We start from the raw sequence: 22,611 nt of genomic DNA, 5'->3' as shown, positions 1-22,611 counted from the left end.
ACTCTTACCTAGTAAATGAAGCTCTATATGATAAGAAAGACATTTAAGGGTTAATTTTCTGCTTAATTCTTATTAATGCCTTCAACCTATATAAATGGTCAAGAATGAGATAACCATTAAAATCTAATCCTAAAAAATAAGAACAAATGCTTATCTAAATACAATTTGAGTCTAAAACAAAGATGAGTACGATTTGAAATAATGCAAATCCTAATATGCAGTTGGAGTATTATTTAAACTTCAACTAGCTCTAGGCTATGGAAAGTAGCTACTCGAAAGTTAATGCAAGAGCAATTGTACATATATTGTTCACAGAGATAGCGTCTCCAAATCGACCCTCATCTCTACCTATATGTCCATATGTTGGATGGAGGGAGAAGAGAAGAGAGACCCTCATCTCTACCCGTATGTATGGATGGAAGGAGAAGAGAAGAGAGTAAAGGGAAAAGAGAAGGAAAAGTAACTAGAATATTCTTAATTTTAGCACGTTCTGGCTACCTCCCCTAACCTTCTCTACTCTTCCTCTCCCTCTGTTAGAATTAAGGGAAGCCAAGGATGGGTTGCACCTAGTGCTGTCAAAAGTTCGAACCAAGAGTGGGAAACTTGAGTAGATTGATATTGTGTCCTTTTGTAAGTTGAATGTATTAGTATCATATTTCATAGTAGATATTCTCCCTTGCTCTCTAGTACTATGTGAGGATTGAAGAGACTATTTATGTGTAATTTTAGTCATAAATTTTTTAATGAATCATGTGACTTGTTAATAATATACACATAAATAATCTTATAAATCGCCACGTAATGGGTTAGAGGAGATGAATTTAAATTGGTTTGGAGGTAAATTTTGTCCACTTCAAAAAAAGAGTGAAGTATATAGAAAAATAAGTTAAGAAGGATCATAGCTACAAACTAGGTTAGACTTTTAAGTTCTTAGGACCTTTTGCTATAGAATGCCCCTAAAACCCCCAATCTGGCTATTAAATTTGTTATATATCCCTAAATAGTATTATCTTTTCAAAAAATGTAGTAATTTTATAAGAAAATCTAAAACATACACATAATTTTAACAATTATCTCACAAAAAAAGGAGACAAAAAAGGAAAAAATTAACAAAAATGAGACAAAAAAGGGTTTCAAATTTCCCTCTTCCTCAATCAAAAATAAATTTTAATTGCTTCCTTTTGTTTTAATCACGAAAGAAGATTGTATTGTTGTGCACACTTCTTCTTGATCCTCAAAAAACTGCACCACCATTGCTGTGTTTTTTCTTTCTTCTTTAGTTCTTTGCTTCATTTTGTTTTGTTTGGCTCATTTTTAGTGCTAAGTGGTAAAGGCGTTTACTCTCCAATTTCAAGAGGAACATGTGTGTGGTTAACAAACTCTTCTTTTATTCTTTATTCTTATTCTTTTATTAAATTATAGGGTAAATTTCACTAACTACCCTTGAGATTTGAGTTAATGCCAACCAAGTCCAAAACAATTCAAAACTAACCATTTTAGTCCTTAAGTCCAAACAAAGTATAACATTATTAACTCACCTCTCATCCCTCTCTCTAACTCTCTCTCTGTTATGTTTCTCTAACTTGGATTTAAACAATCTCTATATGAAGAACAAGAACTTTCTCAATAAACAAACAAGAAAAAAAAAAATGCTTGAATGAAACCAACAATCAAAACTCACTTTCATTGAATGAGGAGGAAAACACAACAAATTTAAACCCAAACCACAGAACATGCAATCGAGAATCAAGAACTGTGACAAAAAATCAGCCTCTTAACTCAAAATCCTAATTTGAAACCAAAACCCAATCAATCAAAACATCCTCTTAACCGATCCCCCAAATTCACAAACCTTAGCAAGAAAAAATATTTGCTCCTTTTTATGGCTTTGTGACTATCCACCACCAACCACCCCCATAGCAAATCCACCATTGCTAATCGAAACCTAACCACCCCTAACCCATACCATGACACTGCCACAAACAACACAAGAGAGAACCTAAACCCTCTAAAGCCTCTAAACTCTAAATCCTAATCCAAAACCAAAACCCAATCAATCAAAACATCCTTTTAAGAAAACCCCCAAATTCATAAGCCTTAGCAAGAAAAAAAACTTTGCTCCTTTATATGGCTTTGTGATTGTCCACCACCAACCACCCCCACAGAAAATCCACCACCACCGATCAAAACCTAACCATCCCTAATCTACACCACGACACTACCACAAACACCACGAGAGAGAAAACCCAAACCCTCTAATGCTGATCCATAACAAAATTCACGAATCACCACTTACCCACACCACGGCGTTGCTGCAAAAACCACGAGAGAGAGAAGGAAGAGACTCCAACACTGATTTACACCAAAGCCCACAAAACCACCACTTACTCACACCAAAACCCACGAACCACCACTTACCCACACCACCCTGCCGCCACAAAGACCACTAAAGAGAGAAGAGAGGGACGAGAGAGTAAGAGAGAAGAGAGTGGGATGAGAGAGTAAGAAAGGTTTGAGAGTGAGAGGGATTAGAGAGTCAAAAAGTGAAGATTGAAAATTGAGGAACAAGAGAGAAGAAAGGTATGAGAGAGAGAGAGACACTAAAATAAATAACGGTGTTAAAATAGTTTAAGTTTAAGGACTGAAATTGTTAGTTTTGAATGGTTTTGGACCTCGTTGACATTAACCCAAAATCCCAAACCTTAGGAGTAGTTAGTGAAATTTACCCTAAATTATATATATATTATCTAACATATAAATCGTTTATTGCTATTATCTTCATAAAAATAAGTAATATATCAATGTAATATCTTATTTGTTATTTGATTTTTATATGCTTTCATTGATTGTTATTTTAATTTTTGAAAATTTTTAACTTATTAGTAATTTTTAATCTTAATTTGTATATTTAATGGTTTATAATTCAATCTTAAAATCAAGGTTTGTGGACAAGGTAAACTTTATTGAGTTATAAGTTACAAATTATAAAGTACTTAACATTAACCTTAATTAATGCATTAAGGCATTATTAATTGAACCCAATAACATATATTGAGAAAAAAATATTAATCATTTTCTTTTTTATTCGATACAAATTCCTAACTTTGCCATTGCTACGAGCATGGATTGATCTCTCTTGATAAAGGACCACATTGTTAGCTAATGTTGAGTCCCTTCGGTGACATCCGATAAATTGGAGCTAATGTTGAAGAAAGTTCTCATAAAATCCAATCTTCCACTTGTAGGCAATAGGTGGTAGTTATTTTCAGCCGAAAAAATAAAGGTATGAGTGGTTATTTGTAGTAAATGACTACCATTACAAGTGTCATCTTTTACCAAATGTATCCTACATGGAATAAATGACTTTTAATTATTTAAATTCTTAATCATTTAATTCCAATCATAAGAGTACTCTCTTCATTTTCATCATTAAGGATGAAATTGAAAAGAGGTTTAACTACGATGATAGCAAAGTGAAAAGAAAGGTTTTATTGGTATTCAATTTTGAAGAATAAATAATTGAAAAGAGTGTCAATTGCCATTTTAATGACTCAAGTCACTCATTCACTCAACTCAATCCTATCAGATTGAATTGAATTGGGTTGAGTTGAGTTAGAGAATTAGGATTTTGGATTGGGTTTAGAAAGAACAAAACTCTCCAAACCCCACAAGGCCCAAAGCTGGAGCCCGCTAGTTCCATTAGAGTTGACTTATAATTTAGAGACTGGGGGGGTGAGACGAGACTCCTGAGCTAAAACGGCGCGTTTTTGCGTGATGGAGTGAAACAGAAACACCGAAACAGAAACAGAAACAGAAAGCGAAACCAACAAACACAAACAAACAGCAAAGACCCCTATTATCATCAACGTCTTTCTACTAATCAATCTTCACTGCCTAATCTTTATCTCTAACAAAACAAAGTGACACAAACAAGACAAACACAACACAAAGAATTTCAGATTTGAGATTTTGAGATTCAGAAAAATCAACAACAACAATGGAGGACATTTGGAAGAGAGCGAAAGGCTTGGCAGAAGAAGCGGCGAGGAGATCTCAGACTCTCACGAGTTCCGTCAACATTTCCGATTTGGTCACCGAAACCACCAAGAAATCCATGGAGCTTGCTGCCGAGGCTTCCAAGAAGGCCGATCAGATCAAATCCGCCGCGCTCGATCAGATTCAGATTCAGCAGATCAAGTCTCTCTCCCTCTCCGACATTATCCCCGCTCAGCTCTCTTCGCTCGCCAATTCTTCCGCCTCCTCCTCGTCCGCCTCCGCTTCCTACTCCGAATCGGAGCTCCGCGCTTTCGGCGTCACTGACGATCTGAGAGACTTCGTCAAGGGCCTCACTTCTACTACATTCCAGAACTTCCCAATCCAAGGTAAAATACTAATTCAACTCAATTGCTGTTTTCTGAATTCTGTGATTTGATGGAAAAAGGAACGCTTTTTGAAATTTGCAGAGGAAGCGGAGGCGTCTGACGTGACTACGACCACGGTGTCGAATGTGCGTAAAGATCTGACGGAGTGGCAGGAGAAGCACGCTACGATTGTTCTCACTACTGTTAAAGTTGGTTCATTTTTTATTTCTCTTCTATGCTTTTCTTTTTCCATGCGCAATCTCAATTTTGCATAAAATTCAATTCATATACCTTAGTTTTACTTTTTTTGTCTTATGACCGATTTCAGTTCCTGAAGCTTAAAGTAGTCAGTTTTTTAGTCCTTAACAACTTCAAATTGATTGCTTTTAGTTTCTAGCAAACTTAAAATGATTGCTTTTAGTCTTAATGTGTTTAGCATAGTGATAACAGATTAGTTTTTAGTTTAAAAGCGATCACTTTCAAATTGAGGGACCAAAATCTAAAATATATTTATCATGAATGTTGTTGTTCTGTGTTAAAACTTTATGCCTATATTTGGAAGGAGAGAAATCCGCAAACTAGTCTTTTTTTGAACTGTTGCTTGTTTTGATCAGGCTAATAAGCTGAGAAAATTCTGATTTTGTGACTGGAAGTTTTATATTATATCAGTGGTTAGGGAAAAAACTTGAGTTCACAAAAATGTTGCTCAAAGTTGAAGTTAAAATTGTTGATACTTCATTAATTCTGTTCTTTTTGTTTTCATTGCACTTTAAGTTTTTTACTTCTCCAAGTAAATGCAAAATGATATTGAAATAAATTTTGTGTTTTTTTGAATGGGTTTTAACAAATAAATTTGTATTGTCCTGGGATTTACTGGATTATATGTGTTAATAAGGTGATGCTATGTACTACAGAAGCAGAACATTCAATAATCTTTTTATCTTTTTTCACAGGAAATTTCAAGATTAAGATATGAATTATGCCCACGTGTTATGAAAGAAAGAAGATTCTGGAAAATATATTTCACACTTGTGAACAGTCATGTGGCTCCGTAAGTAGCAGTTTATTTGAGAGAAGCATTTTTGCTTTATTGATGGATTCCCACAAGATATTAAATTTATTTTTGATGCATTATTGGAAGTAGATACTAATTTATTGTTTCTCAAAATCTCCATTTTCTGGAGTGGTGAATCAAAGGAGGAATGGATTGTTCTCTCTTTGTATTTTGGTTTAACTTGGACTATTTAGAATTAATATCTTTTCTTACAATGGTTATAAACTTACTCTTAGGTTTGAGAAGCAATACATGGAGGAGCTGAAGCTCAAAGCAGCGGAGGACATAAAAGATGATAAAGTGAAACAAGCTTCTGAAGAAAATGAGAAAGCAGAAGGGGTGGAGAAGAGCTTGAAGGGTCAAACTTCCAACGCTTCAGCTGAGCAGGACTTGGATAAATTTCTTTTGGGAGATCTTGAAGACAGTGATGGGGGTGGAGGTATACTTCCTTGTTGACATGTGGTCATGTTCAACAGCCTCAATTGCAATTTAGAATTTCCCTTCATCTGTTTGTGACATGTTTTAGTGTTGCATTAATTACATTCTAGTCTTAGTATAAACTACAGCATAATTTTGCATGGAATCTAGATGTGCACACTAGCAGGTTTAGCATGCATTCCCATAGAGTTTACTAATATCAAAATATTTATGGTCTCCCATTTGATCATTTGCCCTTATTTTTTTATGGAAGTGATCTTTTGAAAGTGGTGTTCATTGTCCAATACAGAATTAGAATTGTGGAATATGAATGTCTTTCAGTCCATTGTTTTGCATATGTCATATAGAGAAACAATGTGGCAGCATAATAACAGGACAAATACCCTTAAATTTTCAAATACTTAATAAAATAGATGGATACATTTAAAATTTAATAAAAAATAATAAGCTTATTCAATTATTCTATTTTTATGGACTCTAGGCACTTACATATTACATATTGCTTACAATTCTAAGGTGTTTGGCTTCCCAATGAGGTCTGATTCAAATGGCACTTCTTTCACCTATAAGAATTGGGTGGAGGGTGGGGTCATGGTTAAAGACCCATTGGGTTAATGTGTAATTGATCAATAGAAAAAAGGGGGTACTAGTGCACAGGGCTCCTGCTTTTGTGGGGTCTAGGAGAGCCTAATTCCTGGACTCAAACCTTTGACACATTGCTTGGGCAGAGGGCACTTGCCATCGCACCAATGTCTTACCTCTATGTAATTTATCAAATTAATGTGGGAAAAAAGTACTAAGGTGTTAATGTATGGCTGGCTCTTTTGATCAATAGTCAATATTTTCTCAGTGAAGTTGTGGACAATTTGTGTACAAGATTTGCAATTTAGTGTCATTTAACTTTTGAATAATTTGGTGCATGTTATGTAAAACATCTCTGATGAAATAAAAATGTGGTGAATATTGAGTTATGAGTCTTATAACTTTTCTGTTCAGTTGGTTGATTATCTTACATGGTCTTTCAGATGATGGTGAGGAAAGCTTTGATGATGATTTTGACAAGATTGGCAATTCAGTAAGCTTTACTTATTGCTTGATTCACTTTTCTTTCATCACATTTTTAAAATCATTGACTTATGCTTCACCTTGATTTCACTTCTTTTGCATATTGAGGAAAAAGCATCCATCTTAATTTGACCAACAATCTTATAGATAAATGAATTTTAACTAATAGACATGGAACTAGAAGCCTGCATCAAATGATTGTTACCTTGAAAATTCTTTGAAATCTTATTGGCAATTACAGGATGTTGAAGATGAAGCACAAATGAAGAAAGCAGCAGCTGCAAGAGGTTAGAAGACTGCCAATTTGAGGGAAATATGAAGTAAAGGCAAAGACTTGCATCTGTAACTAATAGTAATGACCATTGAAGGGAAAACAGGATCAGTAGATGCTACATCTCAAACTTAATATTGTGATTTTCTTAGGAGGTGCAGTTACTTTGGTTGGCAAAACTGAATTAGATATCATCTGTGTTCTTTTATTTGTTTTAGTGCTATAAATAGTGGCAAGCTATGATGCCTGTTTTAGGTTGTTAGTGAACAAATTTGGGGAAGCTGGACCTTTAAATGCCTTGTATAGATGACTTTATTATGTTTATTCTTATATTACACGGTTCTTTTAATGCTAGAAAACCTACAAGTGCATACTGATTTATCCTAGCTTGACATATGGATTGCATAAAGATTTGCGAGAATATGCATAACAAAAAATGAAGCTTTAGGAGTATACTCATGTGCGGTAGAGGTTAGTATATGATATTGTAGGGGAGTCAAAGCCCACTTATACAAGCCTGAAGTGGTGTTCGTTTGTGCTGCATGAAGTTAAAATTAGTTTCTTTATAGACGAATGAAGGGACGGGAGAGTAGAGCCCCTCTCTATAGCGCCTCTCTATCTTTCACTGTCTCATTCATCGGGGTAGACAGAAGCTTTCTGTTTTGCGCTGTGTCTGTGAGAGAGAGAGAGAGAGAGAGAGTGACGTAGTCTCACACGAAGAAGGTGACATAAAGTGATTGAATATCCACAATCATATAGAGGTGACCTAGGCCATTTTTTGTGCGGTAGGTACGCTTTAGCTGTTATTAATACATACTTTTAACCCTTGATCATTTTGTAAAATAGGACAAAAAAACTTGGAAAGCACCAATGAAAGATCAAGACAAAATCTCGAAATTCACTGGGTGGATTGACAAGTCACCTGGAACTTGATCTAGATTAAAGCATTTACTTAGGTTAGGCATTTGTAATTTTATCCGAGTGCAAAAACATCGTACATCACGCGAACCGCAAGTTAGCCAAAATCTTCAAATTCTACCGTACCTCTGCAAATTGTAGCTCACAATTTTGTATTTTCAATTTGTTTTTACAGTAATGACATCCTTTATGAGTCCTATATTTCTTGTTCAAATTTCAAATTCCATCTTCCCCTTCCTTATTACCTATCTAAAAAAAAAAGAAAAAAAAAATCATTTTTCACTCCAATCTCTTTCCACCATGCGTTGCTGTAAGTGAAAGCCCAAACTCATTGATTCAATTGATATTCAAGCATATTGGGGATTTGTTGACGAAGATTAAAGATCGTAGTCAATATCCCTCAGATGTCAAACAATTGTATCAACCTAATAAAACTAAGGAATGAAACGCTATTGTTGCCAAGTGCTTCCACAATTGAATACACAATTATTGGTCAAGACCCTTGTATCTTAGTGATTTGTTGGTCTCCCTTATGATGATAATTAAGGTTTGAATCTCTCCTCCACCACTTTTTGTAACAATTATATAATAATAATAAAAAAAGAATACTCAATCACCATAAATATTAAATCACATATTGGGTTGTTGCAATGGATTGTTGTGATTTGGGCGATTAATAAGCTAAGTTATTGAGATTGTGGCAATGCAACAATTAGATGACCCATAAGAAATGCTTTTGGTTTTCCATTAATTATGGATGAGTTACTATAATGCAGATGATGTGCAATGATGTTCAAGATTGGCTCATGTTACCTTAATGGCACATGTAACAAATCAAACTCCTATTAAGAAAATGGCAGAACTTCGTTATGATTTTTTAAGTTTTTTAATTAAATCTAAACATATGGTTACATTGACTAATGCAATACAAACAGTGTTATCTTTTTCAATAACAATTGTCATCCAATAAAAAAAAATTAATTCAATAATGTATTTAAATTTAATTGATAAACTTAAAGTATAACATTAATTTTTTTTTTTTTTTTTGGGTATGAAAATTCTCCGCAAACACCTCCTATAGTTATGAGATGGCCACCTAAACAATTCTATGGTCCTAAATCAAAATTCATTTTTCAAAACATTGTATCAAAATAAATTAGTAGTGAAACACCCCAAAAAACCCAAAGCTCAGTTTGATGTACTGATTGCACAATGTTAAAATCCAACTTGAGTTCAAGAGTTCAAGTAGAACACCATTGGCATCCTCCCTCTTACCATATGCCTCAATGTACCATCGAGCTTCCAGCCTTAGCATTCTATGGTGCAATGGAACCTCCAATGCGTGACTAATTTGTTCTGCGATGCTTTTACTTACATCCCTTTTGAGGTCCTTGAGATGCATTCTTGTGAATGCCAGGGCCTCATCCAAGAGATTTTCTCCTTCAAAAGCAAGATACGAGGCTTCATATAGACTGAGCATTCCTTGAACATCCTTTCCGAGGAATTCCTTGTAATTGCCACTATCGTCCTTGAATCTGTTGAATACATCTGGATTCCATACAGACATTATCCAATAAGATTGTGAGGTTATGAGGTTGACACGAGATGAAAAATGCTATAAATATTACAAATTAATATGATAATAAATACTGGATTTTAACAATATAATAAATGTATGTTCCAATTTTTTTTATTTATTTAGGGATAATTACAGTAAACCCACCTGAGGTTAGGCTCGTTTTCACTTTGCCTACCCGTAGTTCAAAACTTAACACTTTGCCCACCTGAGGTGTCTTCCGTTAGGGATCTGTTACCCACCTCTCTCTTTGCCGTTAGAAAAACACATTTTTACGGAAAAACAAACATAACAAAGATCAAAAAGTTAGGGTTTTTTTTTTTTTATTGTTTGAGAATTTCTATGAGAACAAAACACAAATCAAGCTATTCTCTTGTCCAATGGCTTATTCAAACATGTATTAGTTTGAATATGTACTCTTAGCTGTTTCTTTGCTTGAAAAGCAATCTCATTTTTATCAAAACAGCACCCATATACTCAAAACCCACAAGCAAATAAGCAACACATGCACAGAGCTACCAAACAACTTCAGTGCTATCTTTGGTGAGATCTAAACAACTTCGGTGCTGGACTGTCCCACTCCGTCATGGAATCAACTGTGATGATGGTTGTGCTCTTCAACTTCGCAAGCTGAAGATGATCACGGTCATGATCATGATCTGGGTTGAGGAGCTGCAAGGAGAGCCGACCGTCGGATTCACCGAGTTGTGGGATCGTCAGATTCGGTTTCGCCAGGTTGATTATTCAAGTGTTTTGCTACTGTGACAATGGTTGTGCTCTTCATCTTCGCAAGCTGAAGATGATCACGATCACGATCATGATCTGGGTTGAGGAGCTGCAAGGAGAGCTGATCGTCGGATTTGCCGAGTTGTGGGGTTGTCGGATTCGGTTTCGTCAGGTTGATTATTCAAGTGTTTTGCTACTGTGACAATGGTCGTCGGATTCAGATTCAGGTGTTTGGCTACTATGGCTGGGATTTAGAGTGGGTTTGAAGTTGGAATTGGGGGTGGGTTTGTTACTGTGGTTGGAATTGGGGGTGGGTTTGAAGTTGGAAGGGTCCTTTCCTTTCCTGGGTTGATGGTGTTTGGTTGTGCGGAAAAGGACTGAGAATTAGGAGAGGCACAAGCAGCACCTAGGGTCGCCACCATGCCACCAAACCCATGGCTGATCTACCACAATCCAAACCCACGGCTGGATTTCTCATTACCTCATTCTTTGGTTGTTGATTGCATATCTCCATCTCACTCTCTTTTGTTAATAACGTTGCTGGTTGTTTTGAGATTGTTGGTCTTCTTGTAAAAATTGGTTCACAATTTTGATTTGTTATGAGATTGTTGATATTAATATAGATTAAAAGTGATTTCATTGAGCCTTTGATCCGTGTGTTGTTCATGTGTTTTGTTCTCATACAAGTTCTCAAGCAATAAAAAAAATCCTAACTTTTTGATCTTTGTTATGTTTGTTTTTTCCTAAAAATGTGTTTTTCTAACGGCAAAGGGAGAGGTGGGTAACAGATCCCTCACGGAAGGCACCTCAGTCTTTTTTTTTTTGATGAACTGTAATGTTAGAACTTGTTTTTTTAATGTTTTATGGGTTTTGATTTAATGCATTCAAAATAAACTTTTAACAAATTATATATATATATATATATATAATTTGGGTGTGATGAGATGGGTACCTGTGGGACCCGCTAGATGGGTAAGAACAAAACCCACCTTGAAAAGGAAGTGGAGATTGAAAAGGAAGTGGAGGAGGGGCGGGAAATAGGAAATCCGCCCTTTACCTCCCTCGTTGTCATTTCTACTTGGTTAGAGCATCCGCATTTGGGCTTCTAAATGCCAAATGTTAAGAACATTTGGCATTTAAGCCCCAAAACCCATCAGCAATGGAAGGCTATATCCAAATGCTAAAAAAATATGAGATTTTGCTACAGTACCATCTCAAATGTAAGATGGTACTCTAGCAAGATGGTATTAAAAAAAAAAAATTTAATTAACTTTACCGGTAAATTTCTCACTCTCCCTCATTTTATCTCTTTCTCTTCTCTCTCTTTCTTCTCTCTTTCTCATCCCCTCTCTCTCTCTCGCCGAATCACCAAGCTGGATCGGAGCTCACGCCGGATCCGTTCTGATGGGTTCCGTTCCGATGGCGAGGTGGCTTCCGATGGCGAGGTGGGTTCTGATGGATTGTTGATGGGTTTCGATGGCGAGATGGGTTCCGATGGCGAGGTGGGTTCCACGGAGATCCGTTCTGTTCCGATGGCGAGGTGGGTTCCGATGGCGAGGTGGTTGATGGGTTCCGATGGCGAGGTGGGTTCCGATGGATTGTTGATGGTTCCGATGGCAAGATGGGTTCCGATGGCGAGGTGGGTTCCGATGGAGATCGGCATGGATTGTTGATGGTGGGTTTTTCTTCAAATTTTGTTTTTGTGATTGTTGATCGGTATGGATTGTTGGGATTGTTGTTGTGATTTGCTGGGGTGGCTGGGTTTGTTCACGGTGATTTGTTGTTGTGATTTTCTCTGTTTTTTTTTTTTTTGTTGGTGTTGANTGTTTTTTTTTTTTTTTTGGTGTTGACGGTAGTTTCTGGGTTGCCGGTGGTGGTGGTGGCAGCGGTGGTGGTGTGCAGCGGTGGTGGTGATTGTGGTTCCTGACCAGAAGGAAAGAGAGAGAAATAATAAATAATGTATAAATAATGTGTTGTAATGTATAATAGTAATTGTGAGAAATATTATTTTATTTTGTAAAAATATTATTTTAATGAGTAGGATTGGGATATAAAAGTTGGGATGTTGGAGAATTGTAAAATTGTATTGTATAATTGAAAAAGTGATTTTTTGAAGTGGTAAAATAAAATAGGATTTAGAACCCGGCTGCGGATGCTATTACAATTCTATTCAAAAGTAGGCTTTAAAAAACAAATGACTTTTAATCTTAGTAATTGAATAAGAAATTAAAAAGATAAAAAAGTAAAAAATTAAATAAAGCTTACAAGGTTGTAAAATTTTGTGAGGGATTTCCAATAGGGAAGATAGGGTACTACAACTGGTCTCCTCTCCCTTGATTAAACTTTTTCATAATAATTTTTTAATATCACCTTTTCTTTTATTAGAACCTCTCAATGTTATTATTTATTTCTTTTTCAATAGAACACTCCTATTTTTTGAACACAATAAAACACTTTTTCCTTCTCAAAAAAAGAAAAAAGAAAAAAAAACATTTTTAGTTCTTGATCCTCTAGGTGAAGTTAGAAGCGAAACACACTGGCTCTTGCCTAGTTCCTGCAAGTCCCTTCCAGTCGATACTCCATACTCCGTACTCCATAATCTCCAACCTCCAAGCTCTATGGCTCTTGCCTCCCTCCTAAATCCCAAGTGCTCAATCAAACAGCTCTCTGTTTTCTTAATGCCCCACATATCTTCCTCCCTATTCTCCTCCCTCTGCAGAGGTAGAGAGCATCCATCCTTCTCGCCACCCCAACAAACCCCTCCAATTCCAAAGAAAGTCCCATTCACTGTCTCTGCTCATGGAAGGACGTGGCAAGATCCTTACCATTGGATGTCCAACACCAACGATCCTGATCTCTCTCACTATCTCACCCAAGAGAACTCATACGCTGAAGCTTTCATGGCTGACACCCACCACCTCCAACGCACACTTTTTTCCGAGATGAAAGGCCGAATGCCCACTTCCATTTCCACTCCTCCTGAGCGCTGGGGACCCTGGTTTGTTCATTTCTCACCAACCCCATTTCCACTTTTCACCAAAGTTTTCACCTTTATGAATTTTTAATTGGTCAAAATACATTCTTGCTCCCTAAACTTTAAACTTTTTCCCGTAATCACTTTTAGTCCCTTGACAAACTTAAAAGTGATTTCTTTTAATCTTGAGTTTTTAGTCCCTAAACAAATTTAAATTGAGCCCTTTTTAGTCTCTAATGTTTCTAACATAGTAATGACCTGTCAGTTTTGTAGTTTGGCCACATCTTAGGTACCAACAATGTATTTAAGCCATTTTAATAGCTTGCATTGGTTTTTATTATAAAGTTTGGTTCCCATTGATGGTTATATACAAGTATTCTTGTTATTGGTAGGGATGCTATTTGATTTTTCTGTGCTATGGTGTGAATTTGATTATTTTGTATTAGTGCTTCTAGGTGTAAAAAATGAGAGCATTGTCTAATATGTTTGGACTTGGATTCCATGTAAGTGCCACAAGGGGAATGCAGTGAGTGATGAGGATGTTAATGTCTTAGACTCATATCATCTTTGATATTGTGCTTGTTCATTAATTGGTTCTGCTTTAATCGGGTGCCAATTCTTTAAAATTTATAATTTTGTTTTATAACCTCTTGAGCAGGTTGTATTACCAATACATTCCAGAGGGGAAGGAATACCCAGTTCTGTGTAGGAGGTTAGATACTGAGAAGAGTGGTTGGCTTAATACTTTCCTTCATTATGCAAGAGGAGGATTTGGAGGGGAGGAACCTTTGCTAGACTGGAATAAAATTGCAGAACAATATGGCAAGTATTTTTTTTTCTTTGTTCTTTATGTGAGAATAAGATTAATATATTTTTTCTCATAAATACTTGGCAAAGTGGCTTCCTTTTCACATAGACTTATTTTTTGTAGCCTAACTAGAAAGCTATTCTAAAACTTAGATACGTCTTTCCATTGGTTAATGCTACACAGCCTAGTTCATTTTTTCTATTTAGTATTCATGCTGAGCTAGAAGATGTAATTGATTTTTGTTTCCAAATTCTTAGATTTTAAAGCAAAGAATGAAGAAAAGTGCATCATTAAATTTTAATACATCCATTACTCCATGTTAATATACCTCATGGAATTGAATCATGAAAGTCATACCTTGGACCATTAGCTATGCTTTTATGGCACATATGTTTTTTCAATATTGACCTAAAAAAAAATGAAGATTCAAGTATACATTGTGTTTGGTTTTTCCTTCCCTTTTTATTTCGTTAAGCTAACATTGTTATATTGGTTCTCAACGTTGCAGGTTATGTGCATGTGGGTACATGTCGAATTTCACCAGACCACAATTTTCTTGCTTACACGCTTGATATTACTGGCAGTGAACGATTCATGCTTCAAATTAAGGACCTTAGAAGTGGATGCGTTGTTTCAAACATACAAGTTGATGGGGTTGTTAGCTTGGCATGGGCTCAAGACAGCAATACTCTGTTTTATACAATAGCAGATGATAATCAACGACCTTACAGGCAAGGTGACTATACTGAATCTTTTTTTTCCTGGGGGTCAATATACTTTCTCACCCATGTTTTATATATATATTTTTTTGCAGGGTACTCTGTACAAAATTAGGATGTCCCGACATGGATGATGTCCCAGTGTTTACGGAAAGTGATTCCAGCTTTTGTGTGGACATTACAAGCACAAAAGATGGCAAGTTCATAACTGTGAATTCAAATTCAAGGACTTCATCCGAGGAAGGAACTTACATATATAAATGTTTTCCACTTTCGAGCATTTATATTGAGCCTATTCTCATACAGTGAGACTTACCTTTTGTTGTGTTTATGACAGGTTTATGTAATTGATGCTGCCAATCCATTAGGTGGCTTGCTCCAAATTCATGAGCGTGTTTGTGGCATACAGTATTTTTTGGAACATCACTATGGTTTCTTCTATATTCTTACAAATGCTCCTTTGAGTGAGAACAAGGAGTGTTCTGGTGGAAACTATTACCTGGCTAAATGCCCAGTTGAAGATATACAGTCAGCTAATTGGCAGGTGAAGTTTTGGTGACCATCCTATGTATATTTTCTAATGGCTAAATTAAATTTTAAACCTCCTAGTTACTTGTAGGGAAAAAAAGAAACCACATAGTTTTTGAAGTGATTTTAAATTAAACTGTACACTTCCAAAAGTTTTAAATTGAACAATACACTTTTAAAAGCATTTCAATTCAAACACATTATGTGTGAAGCCATCAAAGGAAAATGCTTAAACCAAATGACCCCACGTGGCTTAGAGTAAAATAATATTCATATATAATAGATGCATGTTTTGAAATAACTACATGACATTCCTTTGTTTAAGCATTTTCCATTAACACCATTGTAAATAAGTTTATGGTTTGAATTGAAATATTTTGAAAGTTTTAAGGTTTATTTGAAACTTCTAAAAGTGTGGGGTTTAATTTGAATGTTTATTTATCATCTATCCATTTTCTCATCTTTCACATGTATCCATTTTCCTTTTAGAATGTCATCCTTCCAGGTGGAGATATGAGCTTACAAGATATGGACATTTATAACGGACATCTGGTGCTTTCTGTCAATAAGAAGGGGTTTCCTATGTTGTGTTCTGTCAATTTGCCTATTAACTTTAATTATAAGGTATTAATATTTCTGCTTCATTACCCTGTTCTTCTCATATTTTCATTGGTAGGGCATAATGTTTTATTTATTTATTTAATTTACTTATCAAAAAGAGTTACACTTTACTATAAAAATATGAAAAGAACGGAGTAATAATATTCTATTTTTGCCTTTTATACTTTATAATGTTGAAGGTTATCATGTTACAATGAAGGTCTCCCAAGATAAGAGAGAAAGAAATGATAAATTTGAAAGTAGAAAAATATAAAGAATAGATTTCTGGATTTTCTCATCCATAGACATTGAGGAATCTATATCATGTTCCTAATTTTATTAAAAAGTACTGTAACAAGCCATGTGATAAAATGGCTTAGCCTATTCTTCTATAAACAGCAGATTTGTGGAGCAGAACTGCACATGCAAATGATGGATTTTATGTTCATGTAGATGTATAAAAAGGAGGCCATCAAAGAATATGCAATGAATGAAAACAAGTGCAACATATGGATGTATATATTTGCTTTTGACCACTCTTTCTACTTAAAAAAAAAAGTGTGTTTATATGCAAATATGATCAGATATAATTTATTTAGTCATTTTTCTTTTGATAAGTCAATTTATTTAGTCATATAAGGGACCCTGGATCATTAAACATCAGGTTTACAAATGCTTGACTTTCATCTCTCTGAGATGTTTTTAAGTCCAGTTCAGATTATGTTATGGTTGATTATATTTATACACATGATCTACTCACAGAAAAGAATATATATATATATATATATCAAATGCTCCTTACGTGTGCAAATGTGTTTTTAATTAATGTTCTATTCATCTTGAGTTGTTTTGCAGCATCAAGTGGAGGTTGACGATCTTAATCCATGGTATTTTCCTCTGCCTTCAAATCTATGTACTGTTGTTCCAGGTTCAAACCATGACTTCATGAGCTCAGTATACCGTGTGGTGCTTTCATCACCAGTGGTATGACTTCTAATCAGCATAATACATTATGTTTCTCTCTCTCTCTCTCTCTCTCTCTCTCTCTCTCTCTCTCACGTGCTTGCGCTTTTTCTTGCTCTCCCTTTTTCTAGTAATCTATCATATGGAAACTTAGAAGAGTTTCTGTGGCTCTTTGATGTGGTGTCTTGCCGTTAAGATGACATATTTAACAATCCCCTGCACAACTTCTCTAAACTTGTGTTTTATCTGGATTTAGTTATGCTCTTTCATCTAGCTCTGTACTACATCATTTTCTTTCTGTCTAATTGTCTATCTAGTCACATTTTTCTATTCTCTAGATTTGAATACTAGCAATTGAAGATCTTTTTGTTATCACCACTATTCTGGTCTCACTAGTCGACATAGTCATCTCCTTCAGTTTTCCTTTCTTATCTGTTCTTAGCCTGTTTAAAGTATTTGTTTTGGCAATCAGGCAAATATCTCTGCTAAATTGGGACTTCTGTGTTCAAGAGACTTAAACCAAACTTATTCCAGTCTAGGTTTATTCTTAATCAACATTCTCATATCTAAACATACTCTTTCGAGTTATGTTTTGAAATATTTGACAGAAAGAGAGCTAAAAATAATCTTCAGCTGTTGTGGAATGGTTAGAAATCCCCCTTTACTATTTATAAGTGCATTTAAATTGCAGTTTAAATTTTTGAAAAATAAAAGCAGTGGATTTTGATTGGTGAAACTATCAAAGTTCGATAGTCCTGACATATTCTCAAGTTAACTTAAAATGAATTTTGTCGACTTCATAGGAATCCAATTGAATTTGTTATGTTAATTCTACTATTGTCAGATACTTTTGAATTAGGTACACTCCTTGATTTTGATCTAAAATTCTTATCCTTTATTTTTGAATGCACAGATGCCTGATGTGATTGTTGACTACAACATGTCGAGACAGAAATACTCGATTGTGCAGCAAGAGGAAGTGAGGGGTGTTTCTGGTAATAGAACAAGCTTACCAGCATATGAGGCAGATACATTTAGCTTGCAAAATGAGAAAGAAAATGTCCTGGATTTTGAATCAGAGAGATGGAAGGACTTTTCGAGTGCGTATTGTTTTGAAAGGAAGGAAGTTGTTTCCTATGATGGTGTCAGGATTCCCTTGACCATCTTGTATGCCCAAAAATCCTGGCAGAAAGGTCACTCTCCTGGAGTTTTACATGGCTATGGGGCATACGGTGAAGTTCTAGAAAAAAACTGGTGTTCAAACCGCCTGAGTTTACTTGATCGTGGTTGGGTGGTGGCGTTTGCTGATGTGAGGTTGGTTCCCCACATTACGTTTATTTCTATTTTCTTTGATCACTGTGGCACTGATTTTTAAGTGTGCATTAACCAACATTAACTCTATGCATGCATTGTTTCTCAAAAAAAAAAAAAAAAAAAACTCTATGCATGAAATCAAAACAATCAGATTGCTAGTGTTTTCAAAGTTGCTCATAACTACTTTTGGAATTTGTTATGAATTATCAACCTCAAAGGCTAGAAGAGGGCTGGTTGATAATTTTGAACTTGCATATTAAAGAAGTTTTTGCCTGCTTGCATCTGATATTATGTAAACTTGTCTTGTATATATGAACAAAAAAAATGTCATGATATGATATAAGTTATTACAAGCTCTAGTCGATCTGATATGTTGAATTGTCTTCACCATTGTTTTTTTTTTTTTTTTTTTTTTTTTTTAAAAAAAAAAAAAAAAAAAAAAAGAACTCTATGCATGAAATCAAAACAATCAGATTGCTAGTGTTTTCAAAGTTGCTCATAACTACTTTTGGAATTTGTTATGAATTACCAACCTCAAAGGCTAGAAGAGGGCTGGTTGATAATTTTGAACTTGCATATTAAAGAAGTTTTTGCCTGCTTGCATCTGATATTATGTAAACTTGTCTTGTATATATGAACAAAAAAAATGTCATGATATGATATAAGTTATTACAAGCTCTAGTCGATCTGATATGTTGAATTGTCTTCACCATTGTTTTTTTTTTTAATTTTATTTTTTAATTTTTTAATTGTTTGTATTTTTGAGATTGAGCATATATTTATATTTACTACCAATACTGAGCTCAAGTGTATACTTGAAATTGCGCTTAAGATGCCACTTGATAGTTACCTTCTTGGCTGAAGTAAGATGTCTGTTGCATTGCTGCTGATGCTTTAGATGTTTTATATGACACATGAAGTTATGTGTGGGCAGGGGTGGTGGCGGCGGTGATTCTTCGTGGCATAAGTCTGGCAGTGGGCTGTACAAACAGAATTCTGTATATGACTTTGTAGCATGTGCGGACTACTTGGTTAATGAGGGCTATGTTCATAGAGATCGAGTTGGTGCCATTGGATTTAGTGCTGGAAGTCTAGTTGTGGGGGCAGCTATCAATATGTACCCAGATCTATTTCGTGCTGCCATTTTGAAGGTTCGCCCTTAAAGCAAAATGTTTTACCATCCAGTTGTCAATGTTTTGATCTAGTGAAGTAGATTGTTGTTATATGTAGATTTTACTATCAAGATTCTCATGTTCTAGGATTTATAAGGAGATGGAAACAAAGATAGAATTCCAATGTTTAGAAATAATTTGTGTTTGATAAACCATGTTTTGGTTGAACTAGTATATACATACTTTGAAGTTTATAATGATATCCTTTGTGCTTTTTTATTACTTAATGTGAATGTAAATTATTAGTTTTTATTATTGTTAAATTTTTGGCACTGATGTTTGTGTAATTTTTGTATCAGGTTCCATTTCTGGATGTATGCAACACATTGTTGGATCCTAGTTTGCCTCTCACCATACTAGATTATGAAGAATTTGGGAATCCTCAGATACACTCCCAATTCAAGTCTATTTTGAGTTATTCTCCTTATGATAACGTTACTTGTGATGCCTGTTATCCATCAATGCTTGCTACAGCATCTTTTAATGACTCAAGGCAAATTTATGTCTTCTGCTTTTCATTGTCATATTTACATACATTGAATTTTGTTGTTTTAGTATATAGACATACATATATAGGTTATAGTCATAAACTTATATGGGTAGCCTTAATTTTCATTGTCAGGGTTGGAGTTTGGGAAGCTGCAAAATGGGTGGCGAAAGTGCGAGATGGTACATGTTTTGAATGTTCTCGTGCGGTCATTCTGAAGGCAAATATGACTGGAGGACATTTTGGTGAAGGTGGCCGCTATGGTCAATGTGAGGAAATGGCTTATGATTATGCTTTTCTGATGAAAGTTTTAGGGATGTGGAACAACAAATAAATAAAATAAGCTTGCTGTGGAAAAGCTGTCTCAAATCATTGGAAGAATTTTTTTGAGCCCAAGTAAAGACCGACCTTTCTTGGCTCAATAATTGCTAGGATCTACTCTTTCTTGTTTTGCAAAGGCTTCCTATAAGCATGCTGAACCACAGAGCCTGCAGGCAAAATGAAAGACAAAAGTAAATGTTTTTTTGGCATAATTCTTAATTTGCATCTTTGTTTTAAAGGCTGTCTCCTGAAATGTCTCTTTTTGTATTATGCATGGATTTACTTTTCTCTGTACAGAATGGGAAGTAGTCAAGGAGGCGAGAGATCCACAAACTCTTTGTTTGCAATAACAGAGTTCTATGAATTTAGGAACTTCTGGTTTGAGAGATTCACAAGCTTCTCCTGATAAAGATATAAGAGTCTTTTTAACCAACTGTGGCCAATCATTTCTTCTCTTGTGGTTCAGATGGCTTCAAACTCACAATTTCAAGGACAACGGAGAGATTCCTAAGTGGTGGATTTCTTATGGTCCAGTTTCTTCTCATAAACAGAATGGTGATAAATACTAATCGTCATGCTAATACTCAGTTAATTTTGTTACTAGGATATTGCTAGCCTGTAAGTGATTCAATTGTGGCGCTTTCTGGCCTGAGATGTATGTAATGTTAATTTAGGTTTGACATCTTGACTAAACACATGTTTGAGTCCATTCTCACGCTTTACCCTGTGATAAACATTGTTTGGATTTTGAGCTCTGTTATTTTTCCATATTTATTACAATTAGGTCGGTGTTGTTGGTGGCGGTTGCAGTAGTTATGATAGGCATAATTTTCCTTGTTCTCTTGGCAGTAACAGTAATGTATACTTTGTTTTCTGAATTTTCCAATCACAGCGCTCTTACTATCAAAGATAATAATTTGATTCATGACATGATTTGACTGCAACCAATTAAAATACAATGCCAGTGTGGTTTCATCAAACCTAATACTGAGATTATGGAATAATTTGATTGGAGCTGGTCACTCTTGCAACATAGATAGATGAGGACTCATTTGGAAATAACTTACTTAGCTTTTTGCTAAAAGTATTGTATTATCTAGCTTTTTACTAAAAGTATTGTAAATAAAAAGTAAAAGTCAAATAAAATATATAGATGACTCACGTGGAATATGCAAATAATAAGAAAAATAAGCAAAAGTTAAACAAAATAAGTAAGTAATTCATGTGAGATTTGCAAATAGTGGGAAAAATAAGTAATTAGTTGGTTTATAAGTAAATGAGTTTCAGTTATTTCAACTGGTAAAATCTAATAAAGAGCTATCATTAAAAACAGCTGTTGAAACTCTCTAAAAAAAAAAAGTTGGCTTATAAGTATGTCTCAAACAAGTACTCAATGTCATTCATGTAAACATTATTGTTGCCAAAAGAGGACTAATGCTACCAAGGAACCAGCGACAGCCACACAAAAATGTGAAAGGGACCAATTCTCTTTTTCTCTCACGTGAAGGGTGCCGTGGATGAAACTGATTATGATCTTTGGACTTCGCCAAGTGCTCCTTTTACATGCCTATTGCAAAATTTAAGGGTAAGGATTTTGAATTTATTGAAAAACAACGAGTTTTACCACAACAATTAGATCATAATCTCAAATCTTATGGGGTTGGTTATGGATTCTCGTAAGACCAATCGGCCGGTTCATTTACATATTGAATACAATATCAGACTATTTGACCCTTTATTTTACTTTTTGGTGATGAACAATGCACTGGTATAAAAAAGATGCATTGAGTCATGGACCTTATTGTTTGAATTTTCACCATGCAACAATGTGACAGAGGGACTTTGATTTATAGAGCATCCATCACGCAGTGTACTTCACGTAATCAATGTTTCAAAAATGTGGTACCGATCGCAATTTTTGTTCAATGCACTATAACAACCTTATTAATGTTTACTACTATATTGATTTCAATCTTAAATTGTGGTACATGAATATGGATAGTTACACGACTTCAAGTAATAGTTGTGTCAACCCATCTATTTGCTGTTACTATAAATTAAAAAAGCAGTTTTTATTAGTCGGTTGAGACAAATTGTTGATGAAATTGCTAGCCTTTTTTTTTTTTTGGAGAAAGAAAGTGATGTATTTTATTAATAAAATTCAACTACATCTAATTGTAAAATCGAACCAGCATGAGATGAGACATCTTCCATCCATACTTGAAAATTTGGTATGCATAATGCATTTTTAGCTAGACTATGAGCAACCCATTGTCGTTTCTCTTAATGTGAGAATACAACAATCCTTCTCTACGA

General features: G+C 35.0%; 2 protein-coding genes across 2 annotated transcripts; both read left to right on the top strand.

Moving 5' to 3' along the window:
• The first annotated feature begins 3,749 nt into the window (after positions 1-3,749).
• LOC112028755 (uncharacterized) lies at positions 3,750-7,548 on the top strand. Its single transcript, XM_024061444.2, has 6 exons — positions 3,750-4,382; positions 4,464-4,570; positions 5,315-5,412; positions 5,652-5,854; positions 6,879-6,928; positions 7,160-7,548. The coding sequence occupies exons 1-6, from the start codon at positions 3,998-4,000 to the stop codon at positions 7,208-7,210; spliced, it is 894 nt and encodes a 297-aa protein (XP_023917212.1). The 5' UTR covers positions 3,750-3,997; the 3' UTR covers positions 7,211-7,548.
• A 5,323-nt stretch (positions 7,549-12,871) lies between these two features.
• LOC112037158 (uncharacterized) lies at positions 12,872-21,097 on the top strand. Its single transcript, XM_065759924.1, has 12 exons — positions 12,872-13,407; positions 14,042-14,205; positions 14,700-14,922; positions 15,006-15,148; positions 15,246-15,454; positions 15,928-16,062; positions 16,894-17,022; positions 17,915-18,315; positions 19,250-19,466; positions 19,787-19,980; positions 20,110-20,486; positions 20,593-21,097. The coding sequence occupies exons 1-11, from the start codon at positions 13,028-13,030 to the stop codon at positions 20,306-20,308; spliced, it is 2,394 nt and encodes a 797-aa protein (XP_065615996.1). The 5' UTR covers positions 12,872-13,027; the 3' UTR covers positions 20,309-20,486; positions 20,593-21,097.
• Positions 21,098-22,611: the final 1,514 nt, after the last annotated feature.

The sequence above is a fragment of the Quercus suber genome, unplaced genomic scaffold (genome assembly GCF_002906115.3).
Source record: "Quercus suber isolate HL8 unplaced genomic scaffold, Cork oak 2.0 scaffold_346, whole genome shotgun sequence".
Taxonomy (NCBI): domain Eukaryota; kingdom Viridiplantae; phylum Streptophyta; class Magnoliopsida; order Fagales; family Fagaceae; genus Quercus; species Quercus suber.
Note: the sequence above shows the minus strand (reverse complement) of the source record. Positions and strands in the feature narration are given on the sequence as shown.

Coding starts and splice junctions, on each gene's coding strand:
- LOC112028755 (XM_024061444.2), top strand. CDS start 3,998: ATGGAGGACATTTGGAAGAGAGCGAAAGGCTTGGCAGAAGAAGCGGCG. Junction 4,571..5,314: donor TTGTTCTCACTACTGTTAAA/GTTGGTTCATTT, acceptor CTTTTTTCACAG/GAAATTTCAAGATTAAGATA. Junction 5,855..6,878: donor AGACAGTGATGGGGGTGGAG/GTATACTTCCTT, acceptor ATGGTCTTTCAG/ATGATGGTGAGGAAAGCTTT.
- LOC112037158 (XM_065759924.1), top strand. CDS start 13,028: ATGGCTCTTGCCTCCCTCCTAAATCCCAAGTGCTCAATCAAACAGCTC. Junction 13,408..14,041: donor CCTGAGCGCTGGGGACCCTG/GTTTGTTCATTT, acceptor CCTCTTGAGCAG/GTTGTATTACCAATACATTC. Junction 18,316..19,249: donor GTGGCGTTTGCTGATGTGAG/GTTGGTTCCCCA, acceptor ATGTGTGGGCAG/GGGTGGTGGCGGCGGTGATT.